Genomic DNA, 25,385 nt, shown 5'->3' on the forward strand with positions numbered 1-25,385 from the left:
GCCATTGCACCGTTTGCCTGCTCTTCCAGCGCCTCTTTAGTTTGCCCACTCCATACCCTGGGCTTTTAGCTTGCACATGATTGGATGATAAAATCAGCAGAGCTTCCACTCATTTCAGATCTACCCCTTAGATTTAGAGCGACTGCACTTCCAAGTGCACTTGCAGTGCAACGTGCATTTGCCTTTTGTAAATAACCTCCATTGTGTTTTTGTCAAAAATTACGCTTTTCTTTTGTTTATGGCACAAAAAAATGCAGAGGTGATCAAATACCACCAAAAGAAAGCTCTATTTGTGGGGAAAAAAGAATGTTTAATTTTGTTTATGGACAGCTTTGCATGACCACGCAATTGTCAGTTAATGCAACCCAGTGCCGTATCTCAAAAAATGGCCCGGTCATTGGGCAGCCAAATCTTCTGGGGCTGAAGTGGTTAAAAACTTTTCTTTTTTTGCATTGGTACATGTCACCTAAGGCAGTAGCTGGACCCCCATACCCCTTTTATGGCCAACAGCTTGCATATAATCCTTTGAAATGGGGACTTTTGATTTTTCAAGTTTGGGTCCCATAGACTTCAATAGGGTTTTGAGATTGTGTCTGAACTTTTGCTATTGTAACACGGCCCCCTATGGGACTGCTTCGATTTACCTGCTCATCTGCACTGCCATGAACCTATGAACATTCCTGACACTCTGGGTTCAGACATCTTTGCACCACCTTAAAGTAACAAGTCAGACAACTTTGTGTGTCTATGTTCTAATAATGTTTACTAGAAGATTAAGGAAGATATTGTCGCAAAGAAGAGATCATAGATCTGCTGAGTTTTGGAAGTCAATTATATACACACGTACAGTTGAAAACTGCTTGCACCTGAAAGGATAAAGATTAGGTAGTTATACTGACAAATTTCTAAAAGGGAAACTTCGGCCAGCCTATAAACCTTTAACCCTAATGAGAGGTCGGACTTAATGGCAATGGTATATGGCGCCTTGAAGAAATAATGACAGCAATGTCCCCGTTGCAGATATGATGGTCTTCACCAGCAGTAGGAGCTTATTAACTTTATCCAATGAGGGGTAGTAGCAAGGTTTCTTTGAATGGTAGCAACTAAAGGTGTCTATGCATGGGGCGTGGCCACGAGCGGCATGTGAGCGGACGTGTCTCACAGAACTCCCTGTGTATATCCTGAGAACGATCCTTTTCTCGACTGAACCGGGGCTTGAACCGGGCACTAGACTGCACTGCCACCTCCGGGTACCCAGCAGGCACCATCCGGGCCCTCCGTTTGCTGCGGACTCGCCATGCCGGCCCGAAAACTGCAGAAGGGAGATGAAGGCCTCACACTTGATACCCAAGATGGCGCCGTGTTGCCTCAGCGCGCACGAGGGGACAGGAAAGATCAGGGTAAGACGCTTCCTAAAACACCCAAAGCCCAGGGGAAGGATATGGTGTATTATGCACAAAAACTGAAAGGTGTGGAGGGACCCCGGGCAGATGAAGCGCTGGATGCTACCCCTGCTATCTTTCACACACAGCAGACGGGGGAATCCTCAAGTCGGGCACAGCAGGCAGTGGTGGAGCACCCTACCCCAGAGATGGATGTGTTGGAGGAAGGGGACACCGTGGAGCAACCCACTTTGGCTGATATACTGCGAGCGGTGCAAAAATGCACCGCCTCGGTGCAGACACTGCAGGAGCACTTTGGGAGCTTAAAGGAGGAGGTTGGACTGATTAGACATGACATGCAGAAAATCAGAGAGCGTACGACGGCGGTGGAGGGTCGGATTAGCGAGGTGGAGGATAGAATGGTGCCCATGGTCAGGGAATTACAGATCACTGCCAGAATTGCAAACGCTAATGAGCTCAAACATGAGGACATTGAGAATCGCTTGAGAAGGAGCAACATCCGCATTGTTGGATTGCCAGAAAAAACGGAAGGTAGAGATCCTACTGAATTTGTGGAGAACTGGCTGGTGGAAGTTTTCGGCCGCGAGGCGTTTTCCCCTTTTTACTCAATTGAGAGGGCTCACCGGGTCCCTCCCAGGCCCTTACCACCGGGCAATCCGCCGCGCACCATGCTGGCAAAATTACTCAATTATAAGGACAAAGAGATTATACTGCGTTTGGAAAGGGAGAAGAGGAGTGTTCAATATAATGGGGCGAGAGTCTCCTTTTACCCCGATTTTTCAGCGGAAGTTCAGAGACGCAGAGCGAAATTTGGGGATGTGAAAAGAAGGCTGCAACGTTTGGGAGCCATGCTATACCCTGCTAAGCTCTGCGTGATAGCGGGGGGCTGGGCACAATTCTTTGAATCCGCTGCAGAGGCTTCTGCGTGGCTGGAGGCGAATGAACATCTCCTTCGCCAAGATGGAAGGCACGAGGAGGAGGCAGACTGATCCTACGAAATGTTTGCTTGTGGCTCTTACTGGCACCTTGTGGATTACAAAAAAAACAAAAAATACTCCTATTTGAGGGCTCTCAGGACTATTGGCTGTTTTGAGGTTGACAGTATGTTCGGTCGGGAGACATATATGCAGTATTGACAGAATGGGAGCACAATCCATGTTTTTTGATTAAAGTGCCCCTACGGGTGGAGCACAACCTATGTGGCAAACCACCGGTCATGGTATGCCTGTTGCAGCATGGGCCGGTGTGGGGTTTTGTTTACACCCGAAGGTTTTTTTTGTTCAGTTTCTGATGGTTGTTTTTCTCTTCTATATTAATATCCTCGCTCCTGCGGGGAGTAAGGGGACATCGAATCAGCATTTTGGACGGATCACAAAGATGAGTGCAACGGGTCAAGCCCAGCAGAAGGACTGCCACACAGCATTTGGGTGGGAGGGCTCGGGTTCAGCTATTATCTGCAGTTGGGGGTACTATTTGATCTCTGAGCTACTCCGGGACTGTACTTTCTGGTATCCCCAAAACGGGGTCAAGAGCGGGTCTGGGGTGTGTAAAAACCGGATATACCGAGTAAAGTATAATATGTTTCTAGAGGAAAAATTCTGTAATACTCATTTAGTTGATATGACATGATGGGGTGTATTCCTATAATGTCTTGGAACGTGAGGGGCCTTGGGGACCCCCTCAAGCGTACTATGATCTCCACGGCCATTAGAAAACATCTGCCGGGTATTTGTGTGCTGCAGGAGACACACCTGACTCCAGGAACGGTGTCGTGTTTGGGGTTTGCATGGGTGGGGTGGGTGTACCATTCCACCCACACCTCCTATTCAAGGGGGGTGAGTGTGATGGTGCATCGTACCCTCGACTTTCAGATGATTGATTTGGAGGTTGATCAGGAGGGGAGATATGTATTTTAGATGTGTAGAGTTTCGCGGTTACAATTTATTCTTGCAGCGGTGTATATACCCCCTCCATTTAGTCCCCTGGTTTTACGTGCCCTGTTCACATTTCAATTAGCTAACCCGGGGACTCCATTGGTGGTGGTGGGTGATCTAAATGGTGTTATAGATCCTAGCTTGGATAAACACCCTCCTCTTCTAGGGGGTGGTAGTACGCATATTACGGCCTTGGCGAGGTTTATGGGAGAGGTAGGTTGGACAGACCCGTGGAGACATAAGAACCCGACCGAACGACAATTTTCATGCTTCTCTAAGACGCACTCTTCATTTACTAGAATTGACATGTGCTTGTGCTCGGCCGCAGCGTTTCAGCATGTGGAAAGGGTACAGTACTTAACTAGAAGTATCTCTGATCACTCCCCTTTGTTGGTTCATGTAACGGTTAACCCGGCTTCCACTTTGCAGAGAGCCCCATGGAAGCTTAATGCCTTCTGGTTGCACCTTCTCCCTCCCACTAACACAATTGAAGTGGACATTGTGGCTTACTGGCAGAGACATGCAGAGTATCCTGATTCGAATGCCGCATGGGACGCTTTTAAAGCCTTCCTGCTGGGGCTGTTCATAACTGAGGTCAATGCCATTAAGCACAATACGTCTGCCCAGAGGGAACAAGCTGACCAGTTGGTAAGACGCCTGGAGGCGGAGTATATTGCTGACTCGGGTGGGACCACCCGGAAAGCATGGATAGCTGCTCAGGATGCCATTAATAGACTGGATGCTTCCAAAGCGAATCAAAAAAGGTTTTTTAATAAGTTGGCTTTTTATGAGGAGGGAGAGCAGACGGGCAAGCTACTGGCAACGATAGTGCACTCTCAACGATCTTCCCCATCTATTGGGGCTTTGCGCAACAAATCAGGTAGGCTGGTTAATACCCCTGATTTGGTGGTGCAGGAGTTGGTGGACTTCTACTCTGAACTCTATGAGTCCAAGTTGACATGTACTATGGAGGAGGTTCGGGAATTTCTACAGGGGATAGAGCTACCGTATTTAGCGGAGCCCCAGGTGGAATTTCTTGAGGCGCCCATTACGATAGAGGAAATGTTGATAGCTACCAACTCGTTCCCCAATTCTAAAGCCCCGGGGGATGACGGCATTCCGATAGAGGTGTATAAGCAGTTTGGTGAGGTGCTACTGCCTCAATTGCTCCGCACCCTAAACTTAGCTAGGGAGTCACACTGCCTCCCGGAGTCGATGAGAAGAGCCAGCATTGTGCTGCTTCTTAAACCAGGGAAGGACCCGTTAGACCCCGGTTCGTATAGGCCGATTTCGCTGTTACAGAATGATATCAAAATCCTTGCCAAAGTGCTAGCCCGGAGATTGAATACGGTGATCTCCTCTATCATCCATCCGGATCAATCGGGTTTTATACCTGAAAGGTCTACGGCAATCAACCTCTGCCGCTTATTTCTTAATGTGCAGTCCCGAGCAGATAATGTGGGTGACAGGGCGCTGCTATCGCTAGATGCCCTTAAGGCTTTTGATAGCATTGAATGGAGGAACCTATGGGCGACTCTTGAGAAATTTGGGTTTGGACCTGGCTTTTTATCATGGGTACAACTATTGTATAATTCCCCCTCTGCGGTAATAAGGGAAGCGGGAAGAGTGTCGGCTCCTTTTCCTTTGTTTAGAGGGACTAGACAGGGCTGCCCTCTGTCTCCTTTACTTTTTGCTATTGCCATTGAGCCCATGGCAGCCCTGGTGAGATGCAACCCCTTGATAACGGGTTTTAAATATGGGCAGCTGCATGAAAAATGAATGTTATATGCTGATGATGCCATGCTGCTACTGGGAGATACGTCTGGGTCCCTGGTTGAGGCCATGGAAGTGGTTAAGAACTTTGGGTCGTTCTCAGGTCTGGTGATTAATTGGACCAAATCACACCTTATGTTACTAGATTCTTCCACCCCGCAGGATCCCACACTACACAATATCCCGGTTGCTATAAAATTTAAATACCTTGGGATATGGGTCACCCCACGGCCATGCGAATACATACCACTGAATCTCTCCCCATTATTGAGTAGGATTAGAGATAAAACGAAAGTTTGGGCTAAATTGAAAATGTCGCTGATAGGCAAGTAAAACCTTATTAAAATGATTTTTATGCCACAATTACTGTATATTTTACACAACACACCCATGGTAATTCCACTTAAAATGTTTAGAATTATTAACTCCTTATTTAGAGCATTCATTTGGCTTAACAAACCTCCTAGAATAAGACTGGAACAGCTTCAGAAACCCAAGGAGGCGGGAGGGCTGGCCCTTCCCAACCCGTGGCTTTATTATTTAGCTGCACAGTTGCAACATATTGCCCGTGCCATAGCAAACAGACGGGAAACTGGGGGAGGGGAGGGTAATCCCGCCACTGCTCTCCTAAAACACATCACGGGCTCGGGCGGGGTGGTGGCCGGCCTGGAAACCTTGTCGTTCGCCAAGTCTAACAAGCTGTTCCCAACGTATGCCCTAATTAAAAAAATATGGAATAAAACACGTCAATTACAAAATGTGGAGGGCTTCACGGAGTATAGCCCGATATGGAATAATCGGTATTATGGGGAGCTGCTTGGTCTGACTTGTGCTGAACATTGGAGACGATACGGAGTGACTCTCATGACTCAGATTTTTTCTGGGGGTAAACTGCTCTCCTTTGCAGAGTTGAGGGAAAGATATGGCGTCCCCCGGGGTATGTACTTCTATTATTTGCAACTGAGCCATGCCGTTAAGGCACAGGCAGGAAATAATCCATGGATACAATCTCCCACCCCAATCTTTCGTTATGTGACAGAAGTTACCAGTTTTAAAGGTTTTATATCCAGTTGATACAGTATGTTACTAAATGCATCTATGCCTGGTTTCCCCGCAAGGGTAATTGCCTCATGGGAAAGGGATGTGGGAGCATTTGAGGAGGACCAATGGGCGGAGGCCCTACAGGCAATACAGGGTTGCTCGCTGAACACGGCACAGCGATTATCACAACTGTACATTGTAATGAGGGTGCACCGCACGCCGGTTAGACTGTATAAGATGGGGATTGGGGAGGGGGACCTATGCACCAGGTGCGCCAGGGACAGGGGAGACCTCATTCACTTGCTATGGCGCTGCCCCAAATTGCATATATATTGGTCGGGGGTCATTGATACTCTCAATGGGGCCTTCCGGGTAAAGATTCCACAGGATCCAAAGGTTTGCGTTTTGGGTGTAGTGGATGATCTCCCGTTGGAGGGAGAGCTCTTTTTCAGGCACGTAAACTTATCCTTCAGCACTGGAGAGCGAGCGACCCCCCGAGGTTGAAGGAATGGATAACTCAGATGGGGAACATGTTAAGCATGGAAAAGTATATTTACCAACACAGGGGCCGGGTGGGACGATTTGAACGATTATGGGGTCCCTGGCTTGATACCCCCGGGCTGTCACCCCTGGAGCTGGTTATGGGTAGGTTGTTTATTTAGGAAGTGTAAGGGGAGATATAATGGGGACTATGGAGTTATAGAGGGCAGGCCAGGTGGCACAGGGGCTGTGGCCCGAATGGACCGTTCTGATTTGTACATGTGGTATGATGTTAAAATAGGGAGATGACTTATAACAATTGTGGTTTATGACATTGCTAAGTGAAAAGTGCCTTTAAATGTATGCTGCTTGAACATGTATATTGTGCTGATTCTGTGATGGACTCGTGCAGCGGATCCATTGTATCAATCTCCTAATGCAAAGCTCAGAACACAGGTTGGCGGGTGACCGAAGTGGTGCTGGATGGATGTCTGACGGACGGCAAGCAGTGATAGGTCCCTCTCATCTGGGTTGGAATGTTGTACACCTTTTGATAGGACACAACCTCTCTCTCCATGTACGGAGAGGTCCATCTCGCATCAAGCCCAGGAGAGCTCCAGCCCTCCTCTGGTCCTCCTCCAGACCCCTAATTTCTGCTTTCAAGCAATGCATCCGGCTTCTTCCCAGCAGCAGCATAAGGAAAGGTGGTGCACTGTGATGCTAAGGAGAGTAGGGGACTCAGCTTCAGATGGTGGTGTGGCTCTTGACATCTAATGGAAGGGGAGGGGATGCGCTGGACATCTAATCTTACAGATACAACCGACCCTTTTGAGGTCAATCATAATGCTGATGCGGCCCACAATGAAATTGAGTTTGACACCCCTGCTCTAGAGAGCAGTTTTGCAATCTTCTATGTCTTCATTTATGCACATGTAACATTTTTTTTTTATAACTACATATGACTATTTACTCTTTTTTTCTTTAGATGGATGCGTCACAGTGTTTTGTGTATAGATTTATGTATTACTCTCTCACACATTATCTTTATTTTTGGTTTACCATTTCACCATGACGCTGCACTTTATTTGTAATTCTGCAATCTCTCTTGGTTCTGATCTATGTTCTGTCTTTTTCTGGCACAAGCGCAACCACCACCTAATTGAATAGATGTACCAATTTAATATGCTAATTTTTTTAAGGTGGAATTTGCTTAGGTAACTATATCTTGCCATTTTTGTTCTAAATTAGCTATGACAAAGGCTTCTGCCGCAACGTGTTAGCGCTATTATTTTATTGTCACTCCGATGTAACCAATAAACCACACTTCAAGGATTTCAGTGTTGCCAGCTCTTCCTATTGTTTAAGACACCCAAAGTGATCTAATTTTTGTGCCACAATTTATTTGTACATTGTATTTGATACATTAATGTACAGGTTATATACAAAGGAAGTAGGAAGTAAAGGGGTTAAAGTACTGGTCACATACATTGGCATCATGGAGATGAAGAGATTAATGTTCAGATGTTCAGGATAAGGGGGTGAAAGGTTTAATATACAGGTCACATGATGGTGACAGCAAAAAATAAAATGGCAATCGATGTGTCAGTAAGAAAGTGTGAATAGATCTGCAGCTGCTGATCCATTCGTTCTGCCCCCATTTATAATGACACCTGTTATAAAGGCAAGGGGAGGGATCAGCACTGTAAACTGTACCATGTGATCGCTGTGATGACCATTCTCAGTAATCACATGGTACTCAGCCCCTTGGATTGGCTAGGTTCAATGTCTCTGTGTACCCAGCTAATGACAACTGGGAGCACAGTGATTACTTGGTGGATTGCCCACCCAATGGTTATTTATCCAGTGCTGTTCATAAACACCACAGAGTAAATAAAGAGCTGCTGACCCACCATAAGCATGCCCAGTACAAAAGTAGGTAACAAGTTAAATGAATAGTTTGAACTTGGCGAAATCTGTACATTTACCAAAATCACTCTGCTCATCTCTAGACAATATGTAAACTCGACCAATGACTTTCAGATATGGTCTTTTAAATACCATTGAATTTGATTTGGTATATCTGTTAAAAAAGTCAAAATAAAGTCTCCTGAGCCTGCCAGAAAGCTTGTGGGCTAATAACTTCTAATGTCAGAAAGTAGCGGATTTTGTATTTTTAGGCTGGGTTCACACTGAAAACGGATGTCCCGGGTGGGTCCCGGTTATCCATTTCAGGAACGAATCAGGCCCAAATTTTTTGCCTGAATTCGGACCTGAAACAGAGCCAAAGATGCACAGCACTTTTGTGCAATCCATTTCGCAGCCGCCACAGAAATGTGTGAACCGGCTACATTGAGAGCCGGTCACAGTCTCCTGTCATGTGAATTGGGTGTGGTGAAATCCGCATCCAATTTGCACTAGTGTGAACCCCAGCCTTATCCTTTCATTAGCAATGTGATAACTCTTATACCGCATACACACGATCGTACATTCCAACAACAAAATCCATGGGATTTTTTCTGACGGATGTTGGCTCAAACTTGTTTTCCATACACACGGTCACACAATGTTGGCTGAAATTTCCGAAATGTCAAGAGCGCTGTGACGTACGACGAGCTGAGAAAATTTAAGTTCCATAGCCAGTGCGGCTCTTCTGCTTGATTCCGAGCATGCGTGGCACTTTTTGCATCAGAATTGTGTACACGCGATCTGAATTTCCGACAACGGATTTTGTTGTCGGAAAATTTGAGATCCAGATCTCAAATTTTGCGTGTCGGATATTCTGATGGAAAATGTCCGATTGAGCCTACACACGGTCGGAATTTCCGACAAAAGGCTCCCATCAAACATTTTCTATCGAAAATCCGTCCGTGTGTACGCGGAATTAGGCCTCATGCATACTGGATATTAAAATAACATTATAAAAACGTCAGTAGCTTTGCAGTGAGTTTTTTCAACATTTTTGCAATAGTGTTTTTTTAGCATTTATTAGTGTTTTTCCACGTTAGCGTTTTTTTTAAGAGAATTTTATTTATAATTTTCTTTTTTCAATGGATCAAAAACCTTAAAAAAAACATTGGTGAGCGAAGTTTTTGAGCATTTATCAGCATTAAGAGCGATTTTACAGCTGAAAACCTGCTAGTTTTGGGGTTTTTTTACTGCTCAAAAATGCCACTGCCCAAAACTGCTGATAACAGCCTATGTGTGCATGAACACATAGGATAACATGAAGGAGAGTTTAATGACTGTAGAAAATAATGTCTACTGCCAAAAACAGCTGCTGTAAAAATGTCCAAAAACGTCCAGTGTGCATCAGGCCTTAAGCTGGCCATAGATGATTCTTTATTTTTTTTTGGTAAACCATCCATAAAAAATGGATTCCCCCATCCACACATTTGAGGTAAATGGGGGACTCCTCTAGCTGTGCCCTTGTATTCTGACAGCGCTGAGACTTCCCTACCATCAGAATACGCTGACCAGTGCTGCCCACAGAAATCAATCACCTGAATTTTGATCCATGTATGGCTGGTTTAAGGATACCTTGTTGAGAAAGCAATTGCAAATTAAAAATCAACACAAGTGTTTAGAAGAGTCTCTGTAAATTTACTAGCAAGCTAAACATTTGATTTGCCTTTAGTCCCAGGTCACACGGTGCAACTTGTCATGTCATGAGATTTGAAACTATCAAATTACAAGTCGAACCCTATTGTCCACAATGGAAGTGGTGTGACTTTGACTACATCAGAGTGGCACCGAATTTGAAATTAGTTCCTGCACTACTTTTTGCAAGTTGAGGTGCAACTTGCATAAACATCTGTGCATGAAGTCCCACAGATGTCTTCCAAGCCGCACCTGAAGTCGCACTGACATGCAACTTTGACATTGTGCGGCTTAAAGTGAAGCTGCACGATTTCAAAGTCGGATTCAGTGTGACTGAAGATTTATGTTAGCTGGGAAAAGTAATAATCCAGCAGGAATAATAAATATAGTCATGTACTGCAAAAATATATATATATATATATATATATATTAAAATACATACTGTGTTTCTTATTGCTTTCAATAAATTCATCACTCTCTTTGTCCACTTCATTTGGATTTAAGCAAAATCTTTGCATATTTTTATCTATATACCAGGACATATTTTCATCAAATATCATAAAAAGTAGAGAAAATCTTAAAATCGGCATCATTTGTGCATCTATTGGATTAAATGATCTTTTACAAATCACAATAGTTCCAATCAATCCACTGTAGGTATCCTAAGAAAAAAAAAAAAGATACACATTTTCAGCTCCTCTTTCCAGTGCTTGTACTCATAAGCATCAACCACAGAACAAATGATTTCTTATGGCACATATGGCTATTATTTTTTACTTATAGATGGCTGAGTTGTTGATCCATCATTTTGATACCCCAAATGAGGTATTCTTACTGTAGTAGGACTTTTCACTTTGCCAAAATATCAGCGAAACCTGGGACATTTTAATGAAATGCATTACATTATAGGGATAGCCAAATTTTAATGTTTTGGGTATTTTTAAGGGTGTAGTGGCTTCCAAGGGTTAGAGAAGCTCCTTTCAAATATCTTTTGACCTGGTCTTATGGGTCAAAAAATGCTAGCTAGGAACATGATGGTAAATACTAAGAACCCTAATGCCGCGTACACACGACCGGACTTTTCAGCAGACTAGGTCCGACAGGGTCAGTTCGTTGGACAAAACAATTGTGTGTGGGCTAATCCGATCGTTTTTTGTTTATAAAAATTCGACAGACCTAGAAATAAAACATGTTTGAAATCTGTCCGACGGACTCAATTCCTGTTGGGAAAACCGTTCATCTGTATGCTGGTCCGACGGACCAAATACGACGCAAGGGAAGCTATAGGCTACTGGCTATTGAACGTCCTTTTTTAGTCCCGCCTTACGTCATCGTGTTCAAAACTATCACACTTTTGAATGGACTCGGTCCCTTCGGAGATCCATCGGAAACCCGCTGAAAAGTCAGATGGGAAGACCGTAGGACCTAGTCTGCCAGAAAGTCCGGTCATGTGTACGCGGCATAAGAGAACCTTAACTCTTGTATATGAACAAAGTCATGTGATCATCATATCAATGCTTACATAGTGATTAAATTATTTTGACTATAAAAAAAAGCGCTAAGGTTGACTTTATCAATGAATCCATTGACCATTGCTGACACAAATAATTTTGCTTTTGTGAATACAGTAAACAAACCCATGCAATTTGTTTGTTTTTTTTGTTTTTGTTTTGTTTTTTGTTTTTTTTACATTCAAGCGCATTTGGGCCAAGCAGTCCACAAGGTGCAATTCAAAGCTAATTTTGGCGAAATTGTTAAGTTAAGGGCCGGTTCACACAGCGGGCGATGCGAGGCGACACGACTCGCCTCGCCTCGCTCCCGCAAGTCGCCCCCATTCTGTACAATGGAACCGTTCTGAGAGGAGCGACTCGAGTCGCTCCGACTCAGAAAAAAGGTTCCTGTACTACTTCTGGGCGACTTCGGGGGCGACTTGCATTGACTTCTATACAGAAGTCATCTGCAAGTCGCCGCTGAGGTCGCCGCAGGTCGCGGCGAGGCAAGTCGGAGACGCCTCGCGCACCTGCAGTGTGAACCGGCCCTTAGTGTAAAATAAATTTTGGCACAATTACGCTGAACTCATTTAATATAAATATGGTAACTAGCCAGATCTGAAAAATATCAATTTAAAAAAATCAAAAAACTGATCCTTCAAATTGCAACATACTTTGGCAAAGCCAATTTAACTCAATCTCTGGGTCTTTTTTTTTTCATTTTTCACATATTTGCTTTAACCGCTTAAGGACAGCCCCACGTACATATACTGCAGCAGGGCAGCGCTAAAGGGCTGTTTTTTTTTTCTTCTGGGTGATTGGGCACAACGGGAGCCAATTAGCTGGACCTGCCGATCATTCCCGAGGCAGACAGAAGCGGCGATCTGTCACAGGAGAAGACAGAGATCTTGTGTTTCTGCTTATCAGGAACACTGATCTCTGTCTTCTTATAGTGCAAGCACCCCCATACAGTTAGAAAGCATCCCCTAGAGATACATTTAACCCTTTGATTGCTCCTGATGTTAACCCCTTCTCTGCCAGTGTCATTAGTACAGTGACAGTGCATATTTTTAGCACTGATCACTTTATTAATGTTACTGGTCCCCAAAAAAGTTTCAAAAGTGTCCCTTAGTGTCCGATTTGTTCACCACAATGTCGCAGTCCTGCTATGTCGATAAAAATATATTTAAAAATCTATAAAAATTCCAGAAAAATATCCCATAGTTTGTAGACACTATAACTTTTGCGCATACCAATCAATATACACTTATTGGGATTTTTTTTTTATACCAAAAATATGTAGCAGAATACACATTGGTATAAGTTGAGGAAGAAATTTTTTTTTTTTTTTTTTTATTGGGTATGTTTTATAGCAGAAAATATAAAACTATTGTTTTATTTTTCAAAATTGTCCTTTTTTTTGTTTTTTGTTTTGTTTATAGCTCAAAAAACCGGAGTTAAGGCCCATACACACGATCAGACTTTTTGACAACAAACATGCAAATTAGCTGTTTTGGAGCAACATCCGACTGTGTGTACGCTCCATCGGACAAACTTTTTTGGTTTTCATCAGACTTTTGTTGGCTGTGCGAACGGACAAACTTTCTGGCAACAAAAGTCTGATGGAGCAAAGTCTGATCGTGTGTACAGAAATCCATAGGACTTTTGTACAAAGTACAAACAGGCATGCACAGAACCAATGCAAAAGATCAGACAACAATACAGAAGTTGACCAAAGGTGGCGGTAAAGAGCAGAAAAACCACATGATTTGGTGAAAGTTGGCTGAAAAAGTCCTGCTGTGTGTATGCAATACAAGTTCAGGGCCGACGCCCTTTGTACAAAAATCCAAGGGAAAGTTTGTACAAAGTCCTATCGTGTGTATGAGGCTTTTGACTTACCGGTAACTCTTTTTCTAGGAGTCTTCCAGGACAGCCTTTGAGATATAGGGCTCCTCCCTCCGGGACAGGAAACACGTCAAGCCAATTAAATAAAAGGTGTGGTCCTCCAGGCCTTCCTCAGTTTTACTCCAAGAACCGCCGGGAGGCTCTGAAAGACATAACACACTAACAATCACGTTAATACACATCCTCACCACTTAGTCCAATTTAAACAACTTTGGGTGGGAAGCCAGGCTGTCCTGGAAGACTCCTAGAAAAAGAGTTACCGGTAAGTCTAACTCCGGTTTTCTCATATCGTCTTCCAGGACAGCCTTTGAGATGATAAGCAAGGAGCTCACCTTGTCAGGGCGGGATCACTGCCTGGAGGACCTTACGTCCAAAAGTCTGCTCTTTATCAGACCATAAATCCAGACGGTAATGTCTTGCGAACGTTGAGTAGCTGGACCACGTTGCTGCTTTGCAGATCTCCTCCGGAGAGGCTCCAGCCCTCTCTGCCCATGATGCAGAAACCGCCCTTGTAGAGTGTGCCTTAACTAAGGGTGCCTGCTTCCCCTCTAACTCATAGACTTTAACTATCGCCGTTCGTATCCACCTGGCGATAGACGCTTTGGACGCCTTGCAGCCCTTGCGGGCGCCCGAAAAGTTAACAAAAAGTGAGTCTGACTTCCTGAAGACCCTAGTGGCTTCTAAAAAAATTAATAGACTTCTCCTGACGTCTAACAAACTTAAAGATCTCGCCTCGTCCTCGTCTGAGGTTGAGAAAAAAGTTGGCAAAATAATATCCTGTGTCCTATGAAAAGTGGACACCACTTTAGGAAGAAAACTAGGGTCAGTCTTAAGTACTACCCTGTCTTCTAAGATTAACAGAAATGGCTCTCTGACCGAGAGCGCCTGCAGATCACTGACCCTTCTAGCTGACGTGATCGCTATCAAAAACACAGTCTTTAGTACCATCCACTTAAGTGATGCTCCCTCTAAAGGTTCAAATGGATCTTGGGTCAAAGCCCTAAGAACCAAGGCCAAATCCCAAGTAGGACAGGATTTCATTCTCACAGGCCTGGATCTAGATAGAGCCTTGAAGAAGTTCCTGACAAATGGATTCTGCTGAAGGGAGGACTGAAGGAAAACGCTTAAGGCCGCCACCTGTACCTTTAGAGTGCTGATAGATAGGCCCAGCTCTACCCCTGCTTGTAGAAAGTCCAGGACTGCCGGGACCCCGGGGCTTGCAATTCCCTGTTCTCGCAACCAGGAATTAAACCTCTTTCCTACCTTGGCGTAAATTGCCCTAGTAACTGGTTTACGGCATTCTAACAAGATCTTAATCACTCTTTCTGAGAAACCCTGTGACCTTAAGATTTGTTCCTCAGATACCAGGCCGCAAGCTTGAGCCTCTCTATCTGAGGGCACAGGATCGGCCCCTGGGAAAGTAAGTCCTCCCTGACTGGCAGAAACAGCGGAGGATGGACGGCCAATTTCTTTATGCTGGCAAACCAGGGTCTCCTTGGCCAAAAATGAGCTACTAAAATGAGGTCCGTAGTCTCCGAACGGAACTTCTGCAGGACCTCCGCCACCATCCTTACGGGAGGAAAGGCATAACACAGGCCGAACAGCCATGGATTGGCAAGGGCGTCTATCCCCCTGGCCCGATCCTGTGGGTGAACCGAAAAAAATTGCGTCACCTTCCTGTTGCCTTCTGTTGCAAATAGGTCTATTTCTGGCCTTCCCCAGCATGACACAATCTCCTCGAACACTTCCTTGTTGAGGGACCACTCGTCCTGACCTATCTTCTGGCGACTGAGAAAGTCGGCCAGTAAATTCTGCGTTCCCTTTAGGTGAATGGCTGATATTGAGGACAAGTTCTTCTCTGCCCAGCAGAAGATTCTGTCCGCAATTACCTGGAGTGCAGGGCTTCTGGTTCCCCCTTGCTTGTTCAGGTAGGCTACTGCTGCCACATTGTCTGAGCGAACCTGCAGATCCCTGCCATGTAACTGGGACTGGAAGGTTTCTATAGCCTTCCAAACTGCCAGAAGTTCCTTCTGGTTTGAGGGACGACCTGTCTCTAGGTCCGACCAGGAACCCTGGGCTAAGGTTCCCCCTAGGTGGGCACCCCAACCTAGCGCACTGGCATCGGTCGTGACCACCACCGTAGCTTGTGGGGACCAGGGAAGACCCCTGTCTAGGTTGACCTGGGCCCGCCACCACCAAAGAGACCTCCTGACTGCCGAGGATAGGGGCATAACCTGATCCAGGCTCTCCTGCCTGCCATCCCAATAACGGAGCATGAGTCTCTGTAAAGGACGCTGATGATGCCTTGCCCAGGCCACCACTGGAAAGCATGATGTCATCAACCCCAGGACTCTCATAACCTCCCTGACCTGGGCTTCCCGACCAGATTGAAGCTGGGCTACCGCCTGCTCTAGCTTGCAGATCTTCTCCTCCGGAAGAAATACCCTCATTTCCACCAAAGAAATCCTGTATCCTAAATACAGGACCTCCTGTGAGGGGGTCAGCTGGGATTTTTCCTGGTTTATCAGCCACCCCAGTGAGCGCAGGAAAACCAAGGCCTCCTGTATGTCCCTCTGCAGTTGTTGGGCCGACTGGGCTATGAACAGTAGACCGTTCAGATATGGGATCACTGTTATAGCCTTGAGCCTTAATGGGGCCAGTGCCTCTGCCAGAACCTTTGTAAAGATTCTTGGTGAGGCTGAGAGTCCGAAGGGGAGAGCTCGAAACTGGAGGTGTAACACACCAGTGTTCAACCTCACCGCCAACCTGAGAAACCTCTGAGATTCCAGATGAATCGGGATATGCAAATATGCATCCCTGAGATCCACTGTGGCCATGTGACAGCCCTGAAACAGGAACTTGGTTACCGAGAAGATTGACTCCATCCGGAACCGCTTGTATTTTATAAATCTGTTCAGGGGGCGGAGATTCAGTATTAACCTGAACTTCCCCGAAGGTTTCTTTACCACAAATACGTGGGAGTAAACCCCCAAGCCTCGCTCCTCCTGAGGCACCTGCACCATTACTTCTTGGTCCACCAGATCCCCAGAAGAAGAGCCAAAGCCTCTGCTTTCTCTTGGTCCCTTGGTAACCTTGTTACTTGAAAATTTGGGAGGGGAACTGAACCAAACTCCAACCTGTAGCCGTTCCTTATTACATCTCGAATGAACGGACTTTCGGTTGAAGCTTCCCACTGTGGAAGGAACTTCCCCAGTCTTCCTCCCACCGGGACGCAGGAGTCACTGGGTTTTAGGGGAGGGTTGAGGAGGATTGAATAAGATTCCTCCTCTGCCTCTTCCCTTGTGACCTGTCCAATACTTTTTGGGGCGAACCTCCCTTTCCTGCAGGTTCTGCTGCCTGGGGCTTCGAAAAAGGCGCTTCCCTTCAGGTCTCTTTTTCCTTTCTGGGAAAGCTTTCTTCCTATCCTGTGTGCGCTCTAACGCCTCTTGCAGGCCGGGCCCGAACAAATGATCCCCTGAAAAGGGTAATCCACATAACTTCAATTTTGAAGCTGTGTCTCCTGACCAGGTTTTAAGCCAAACGGCCCTTCTGGCAGCGTTCACTAGTGCTGCAGATCTAGCAGCCAGTTTGACTGATTCTGCAGAGGCATCAGCTAAAAAGCCCACAGCCTTGAACAGTAGCGGAAAGGACTTCAACAGCTGTTGCCTAGAAGTACCCGCAGAAATATGCGATTGTAACTGTGTAAGCCAACACTCCAAGTTTCTGGCCACACAGGTAGCTGCTAGGGCCGGTTTAAGCCCGATGGAAGAGGCATCCCAGGCTCTCTTAAGCAGCACATCTCCCCTCTTATCCATAGGGTCCCTGAGTGAACCCATATCATCAAAGGCCAAATCTGTCTTCTTAGAGACTTTAGCCAAGGGAGCATCTAATTTGGGAACCTTGTTCCAGGGATGCACCGCATCCGACTCAAAACGGAACCTCCTTCTAAGGCTACCTGAAAAAAATTGCCTTTTTTCCGGTTGTTCCCACTCCAGCAGAATCGCCTCCACTAGCGACTTATGGACGGGGAATACCCTGTCTTTCATTACACTCGACCCTTGATACATCATGTCGTGTTTTGAAAGCTGGACCTGTTCTTCCCTGATCTCCAAAGTGTCATATATAGCCTTGAGGAGGTCACCCACATCATCCAAAGACAGCTTGTATCTGGCTGATCTAATGGCCTCTTCCTCCCCCTCAGATTCAGAAGTAGACTCTGTCCTAGAGGAGGCTAATGACCTGGGTAACCTCTCCCTATCCACCTCCTCCTCCTGACTTGGTTCGGATAAGGAAGGCATACTCACGGCCCTGGGTAAAGGGACAGAGGGACCCTGCATCCTATCCATCATGTTTTTGAAAGATTGGAAGGTGGATGCAATCTCATCCTTTACGGATGTTAAAACATTGTGACAAGCTGCCACCGAGTCCTCTTTCACCAGGCTACTGACACAATCCGGGCAAAGCGGCTTCTCCCAACCGGTGCCTAACTTAGCCCCAAACACGGCACATTTCCTTCTGGGCAAAGGTATCTGGGCTCTGTCCTGTTTAACCTAAAAACAAAGAAAAACAGGGTCCCATTAAAATACCACCCCTGACCACACCACTGTGCTTCTAGGGTCTGTCTAGGAAGTGCCCCCCTTCACCAGCAGGTTCTCCACCCCGGGAAGGTACTACGGGTCAGAGTGACCCCCCACCCCCCAGTGTAAGTCCTGGTCTGCCCTCACCAAGCTTACCTGAGAGGTACTGGAGCCTGTTGAACCGGAGTCCACCTGCACAACTGCACTCTCCATGGTTCCTGTGTCTCATTCAGTCTCTCTGAGCCTTCACACCGCTCCAGGCAACCCTGTAGTCACACCGCCGCGCCCAAAGGACTGGAACAGGTCCTGCGGCGCCCCCTGATGACGCGAATCCGGCGGAAGTGCGTCTCTCCCACTTCCGTACGCCAGAGCGCAAAGACTCCACCCCGACGCCGAGCGTTCCTTACGAACGCACCGCTCACAGTACCCGGACGCCGGTCGGTGGAACGAACGTCTCCCGCCGCCATCCCGACCGACAGGTACGAGCGGTTAGTGCTCCGAGGGGGAGATTGCCGCGCATCGGGGTCCCATTCTCTCCGAACGTTTTAAATGGCAGCGGGGACTGAAAGCTACCCTCTCCTCCCTTCGTACGGACCGAGGGGTGCTAAGGGTCAGGTCCATCAAGGTGCTCTCCCCAGGCAAAACCCCTGAGAAGGAGCTCCCCTTACCAGTTCCAAACGTGCTCCTTCCCGTCCGGCAGGAAACACAAAAACTGAGGAGGGCCTGGAGGACCACACCTTTTATTTAATTGGCTTGACGTGTTTCCTGTCCCGGAGGGAGGAGCCCTATATCTCAAAGGCTGTCCTGGAAGACGATATGAGAAAATAAACACTGAAGGAGGTGATCAAATGGCATCAAAAGAAAGCTCTATTTGTGGGGAAAAAAGGGATATAAATTTGATTTGGGTACAGTGTCGCACGACCCTGCAATGGTCAGTTAAAATAACGTAGTGATGTATCACAAAAAATGGCCTGGTCATGAAGGGGGTAAAACCTTCCGGGGTGAAGGGGTTAAAGAAGAACTTTGCAAGTTTTGAACAGAATAGTGCAATGTTAGAACCTCTGTTGAGTTTAAATTGCTTTTGGTTTCCCTGCTATAGAGATTTCTGTCCCTATGATAACTTGTTACCAGAACAGGAAGTGAATAAAAATCTTCCTAACAGGAACATATAGATAAAAAGATGATAGAGACCCTTCTCCACTGTATCTAAAAAGTTTGGGCTAAAGTTCCAATTGTAGGGAATAAATTGGTAATGTTTGATATAAACTTTAAATAAAAAACAGTATTTGCATTGTTGTCCCTGTAAGGATAAGCAACACGCATTGCTGTTTTTGTTACCTCCTGTCACTAATGCCGCGTACACACGACCAGACTTTGATAGCAAAGGTCCGACGGAACGAATCCACAAGACAATTCGATCGTGTGTGGGCTTCATCAGACCTTTGCTGTCTAAAAATCAGACGGACTTTAGATTTAAAATATGTTTCAAATCTTTCCGACGGACTCAAGTCCAGTCGAAAAATCAGTTCGTCTGTATGATAGTCCGATGGACAAAAACCAACGCTAGGACAGCTATTGGCTACTGGCTGTGAACTTCCTTATTCTAGTCCAGTCATACGTCATCACGTTTGAATCCATCGGACTTTGGTGTGCTTGTGCGGGACTCCGCCGAAAGTCTGTCAGGAAGACCATCGGACCTAGTCTGACGGAAAGTCCAGTCGTGTGTACGCGGCATAAGACAAGAAATAAAGGGTAATCTCTACAGATGGGAAACAGAAGTTAACTCTACTCTTGCTTCTACCAATGACTATGGTTGGCCATACATGGCATGATCCTAGCCTGACTTGGGCATGACCTCTGACAATTGGCCTGTGCGGGACTGGCTAAGGGAGAAACATTAAACGCCTGAATTTCAGGAGGTATTTCTAAAGAGAACTTTTCATTTTATACATAGTATACTAGTACAAGTTACTAAAACAATAATTTCTCTGTGTAGAAGTATGACAGTAAGATAATGAGATACAATCTGAAATTCATCCAGAATGCATGCAAGGAAAATTTAGTTTATGTTTATAAAAAAAAGACCTCCTTGTCTACATGTGTTTGGTAATATACGTGGGACAAAAAGATCAGCAAATAAAAGTGCAGTATTAAAGCGAAAGTAAACCTAATGATTTGATAGGTTCGAAAAACAGTTAACATTCCCGGCATGCCCGAAAAGCTAGCTGTCACATCTGCTTGTGCTCTCAACCAAACTGTCAAACCATCCAATGGCTGGTGTCATAATGGATCACATGTGCAGCATCATGGCAGTTACAGATTAAACAGAGACCAAGCTTCCTTGTCTAAAAATTATCAGAGGGTTTACTTCCACTTTAAGGTGGAAGTAACCCCTCCTATTGTTTTCAGCCAAGGCAGATGCCTTCTTGGCCTCTGTTTAATCTCCAACTGCCATGATGCTGCACATGTGATCCATTATGACACCAGCCATTGGATGGTTTGACAGTTTGGTTGAGAGCACAACATATGTGACAGTTACATTTCTGGCATGTGCCGGCAATGTAATGTTTTTTGGAAACTGTTAAATCGATGGGCTTCCCTCCACTTTAATGTTTAAACGAAAGCTCTGTTGTGAGAAATACAGTATGTAGGGTGTCATTGTCTTTTGAATAGTCCAGTTACTTTGTTCTCTTTGGCCTCAATGCCTTCTGAGTTACTCTGGAACAAGAATGCTGCTAGCAAATCACCATAATGTTAGAGCTCCGACTATACATACATATTTTAGGCCAGTGACTGAAAATTTATGGAAACCCTAGAAATAGCATAACAGCCAGTTAACTAGGATTTTCTAAGTAGAGTTTGGAAGTGATTTTGTATTTTCTCAGTACATGCTACCTTTACCTTTGAACTGTATCAAACTCAAAAAGAACAAATGTTACCTTTACTGGATCAACATCAGAGTAGTATGCCCATGTCAAACAATCTGTTTCATCCTTGTTAGGACCAGCTCGTTCAGGAACATCCCAAACATATGTTTTTGTATCACCTGAGAATATAACATATTTAAAACAAAAATACGTTTGAAACAAGAATACAGTATAAAAGTGAAAGCAAACGTTGAATTGATTGACTGGTGGTTATGCTTTTTTTTTAACAAAACTAAATAATAATACCCTACTGGTGACACCAATGTCCCCCCTTCCCCTAGTGCCCAATCACTCCCCACACTAAACACCAATACCCCCCTTTTCCCAACTGAGCACCAATTTACCTATTTTCCCCACTCAACACCAATGCCCCCCTTTTCCCCCTCATTGGTGCATTGTTTTAGGCCACTGACACTGGGAAAATATTTTTCTCTTGCTGATCAACATTTTTTCTCCCAGCTGATCATAGACACTGGCATTTTTTGTCCTCCCACTGACCATTAATGCTGGCCATTTTTTTTTCTCCTGCTGGCCACCTACGCCTGGCCTTTATTTTCTTTCTGCTGACAACCATCAAGCATTTTTTACTGCTGTTGACATGCAACATAGGCTGCACTAGGTCACATACGGCTGACTCTTTTGTAATACAGAACATAGTGCTGACTGCTGTACATAACATACTCTTGACCAAAGTGTTGTCTCAACAGTTTCTGGTGGCTAAATAGTTTCCAGCCGTTTATTGGTACTTCTGTAAGGTAGGCGCAGAAACTCTAGCCAGTATTTGCAACTCTATGCATGGCTACAGTTGGGGTACTTTCACACTGGGGCGGTGGGTCCATTAGCAGTAAGGGGGCCGCTGGTTTTAGCGCCACTTTTTCGTCGTTTTAGCTGCACTTTTCAGCCACTAGTGGGGAGCTTTTAACCCCCGCTATCTCCCGAAGGGTTTAATAGCGTCTTTGTTGCGGTGCTTCTGAATCACTTTTCAGGTGTCTTCGAAGCGCTGTCCATTCATTCCAATGGGCAGGGGCGGTGTGGGAGAACTGTATACAGTTCCCACATTGCCCCAAAGATGCTGCTTACAGGACTTTTTTTCCCGTCACTGAAGGCTACCCAGTGCTTTCACACTGGGGAGGCATGAGAGGCAGTTTTCAGGCGCTTTACAGATGCTATTTTTAGTGCTAAAATGCCTGAAAACTGCCTCAGTGTGAAAGTAGCCTTATGCACATCCCCTAAGATCCCTTTCACACCACACCGCCCATTGCGTCGGCGGTAAAACGCCGCTATTTTTAGTTGCGTTTTACCACCAGATTTGCGGCAGATTTGCGGCGCATTTCGGCCGCTAGCGCAATAGCGGCGTTTTGCCGGCGGTATTACAGCGCTGCCCCATTGATTTCAATGGGGATCAGAGGTGGAGGAGCGGTAAACACACCGCTCCTTCACCGCTCCAAAGAAGCTGCTGGCAGGACTTTTTTCTGATGTCCTGCCAGCGCACCGCTCCGGTGTGAAAGCCCTCGGGCTTTCACACTACATACAATGGTGCAGCTTCTTTAGGGCGGATTGCAGGCGCTATTTATAACGCTATATCGCCTGCAAAACGCCCTGGTGTGAAAGGGGTATAAGGCCAATGCGGCCACACCATTGTTTGCCACAGCACACACCATATGTTTTACCCCTTTTCTAGGGTGTCCCCCTTTTTCAGGTTCTGATAGGGGTAGGTATGCAAGTCATAACGTGCTCCATTCTCACTGCTGGAATCTCCCATCTGTAAGTGGCCTTTCAAAGTAAAATAACTTTAGCATTCAGAAATAAGTTCTCATATTTTCTTTTTCTATGTTGTCTCTTTATCAGTTTAATCACTAGAATTTAGGTTGTCCTTAAAAGGTACTTACCAGGTTTAGTTGGCTTTTTTGTATTGTTTTCTGGCTTCAAGCCATGTGCATACATTGAATATGTTCTGGTAGCTTTGTTCCTAAATATTACTTTGATTTTATCCCCAATATTAGCATATAAGATGGGACCTGTAACAAACAAGTTTTTTTCTATGTTAGTGGCAGACAGCAAACATACAACAGTTAAAGGTAAACTTAGTGAAGTAAGTGGTAAACAATCTATGAAGATACGTAAGGTTCACAATCATATAAAGGAGTGCTTACCTTGAATTCCTAAATGAACTTCGTGTTTTGTTCTTGTTTTGCGTCTTGTAAAGGTTTCATCTGTGTAGCCTATGTACACAACTTTCGTATATATAGGGCCAATAGTTGTGTTTGTTCTGTTTAAAAATACATCTCCGGGTCTTTAGGGAAGAGTCAGAGAAGTTTGAAGTTTAATTTATGCCCTATATGAAATTGACACCAACAGTTATCAGACATGTAGTTCAGATAGATTTAAAGTATTTGTAAACCTCAGACATGAAATATGAGCAAACCATACCCCTCTATAGTGTGTACTTGTCTCAATTAAGAGCACTAAGTGTCATTTCTGCTGCTTCATTCCCCTGCTATCAGCATGAATCACATTTGAGAAGTTTTCCCGACTCAAAGAGAAAAAAGATGACAGGAGAGGGATCTCCAGCTGATTGACAGCCTCAGCTCTGATCCTGTGTAAAGATTGTGTGTGTGTGGTGGGGTTGTCCCTTCTCCCCCAATCAGCTCTCAGAGCTCTCCTCACTGAGCTCTACAGAGTATAATTTCAGCTCTCCGTTGCCTTTTTCTGACAGCTCAGGCGCGCTTTATAAATTGTGGACTTTGAACAGATGAAGAGAAGAGAAGACTGCAAGTAGGAAGGTGCAACTTATGCAGGAGGATTTGTTTCATCTGTGTATCACCTGAGAACAGTTACTTCACTGGGTATATGTACTGTAGGGGTATACAACCACTTTAAAACAGTATTAAACCCAAAAGAAAACATTTATTATATAGTGGCTTACCAATTCCTTGATGTGATGGTTGTGTTAGTTTTATTTTATAGACTTTCTTTTATTTTCACCTGGTGATCCAGCCAGTCTGTTTTTCAACAGAAAAGCACTGTTCCAATTACATGGATGAGGCAGACCATTTAACACTGGCAGGATGCTTAAAATTATCAACGTTTATTTATTTCTGTAAAATCTTTACCCCAAAAGGAAAAAGAAAACTGTCTGCTGTAACTGATTATAAAGTATTAGCTGGAGTTTAATTTCAATGTGTTGGTGTATTTAAATGTGCTAGTAATTTTTACACCCCCCCAGACTGACAGTGTGTCTGCCCAAATCTGCCCCATGTGCTTATTCATCCAGAGTGATGTTCATATTATATGGAAGGGGTGTTACTGGCCAGATTACCACGCGGGAAAACTGAGGGAAGAAAAGCCTAAGGCTGGGTTCACACTATCTTTGCATGCGGCTCACAGCAGGGGTTCGGTACGTCCCCGTTCACTGTTTCAGGTCCGATTTCAGCCTTTATTTTTGGCTGAATTCGGACCTGAAACAGACCAAAATTCACACTGGAGATATATGAACTGGCTCCATAGAGATCTCCTGCTATTGCGATTCTCTGCATTCAATTCGCAATAGTGTGAACCCAGCCTAAAATAAGAAAATGAATACAGACACCACATTTAAGGATCGGTAAGCTGCATTATACTGCATTTTTGGTTGTGGGTTTAACCACTTAACCATTTGCTTACTGGGGACTAAAACCCCCCTCCTGTCCAGACCAATTTTCAGTTTTCAGCGCTGATGCACTTTTAGGCTGGGTTCACACTGAAGCGATGCGGGAACGCGGGTTCCCCGCATCGCATGCCTCCCGGCGGCAGTTCACACTGCCCTATGTGAACTGCTGGGAGTGTCATTGAAACGTTAATGACAACCCCAGATCAGTTCGCATATTGCAGTGCGATCTGCAAACTCGGACAGGAATCGAATCGCATGGTGTGAACACCCATGCGATCCGATTCTGCTGCGGACCAAAAAAAGGGTCCTGTGCGAGTTTGGGGCGGGTGCGATGCGAATTCAGCCATACTATCTGTATGGCTGAACTCGCATCGCACAGAGATCGGATGTGATTTGCACTGCAGTGCGGTGCGAATCACATCCAGGTCTCCTAGCCGCAGCAGTGTGAACCCAGCCTTAATGAAATTTGCGCGGCCATACAACACTGTACTCAAATTAAATTTTTATCATTTTTTTCACACAAATAGAGTGACGGCCACAGCGTGGATGTCAATTCCTGGGCCAATGACAGCTGATCACATGATGTAAACAAAAGCTTGGTGATCTTTT

The 25,385-nt window shown here is 45.3% G+C and overlaps 1 protein-coding gene across 1 annotated transcript in view; it reads right to left on the reverse strand.

Moving 5' to 3' along the window:
• Window positions 1-25,385, reverse strand: part of LOC143988585 (ceruloplasmin-like) — a 209,706-nt gene that overhangs the window by 29,812 nt on the left and 154,509 nt on the right. The window contains exons 13-16 of the mRNA XM_077488263.1: window positions 23,281-23,420; window positions 23,017-23,145; window positions 21,140-21,246; window positions 10,671-10,890 (exon numbers count right to left, since the gene is read on the reverse strand). Of these exons, the coding sequence (XP_077344389.1) occupies window positions 10,671-10,890; window positions 21,140-21,246; window positions 23,017-23,145; window positions 23,281-23,420 (596 nt within the window). The remainder of the gene's footprint in view (window positions 1-10,670; window positions 10,891-21,139; window positions 21,247-23,016; window positions 23,146-23,280; window positions 23,421-25,385) is intronic.

Source organism: Lithobates pipiens, unplaced genomic scaffold, assembly GCF_037356315.1.
Source record: "Lithobates pipiens isolate NorthernLeopardFrog02 unplaced genomic scaffold, aLitPip1_a1.2 Scaffold_18, whole genome shotgun sequence".
In the NCBI taxonomy this organism is placed as follows: domain Eukaryota; kingdom Metazoa; phylum Chordata; class Amphibia; order Anura; family Ranidae; genus Lithobates; species Lithobates pipiens.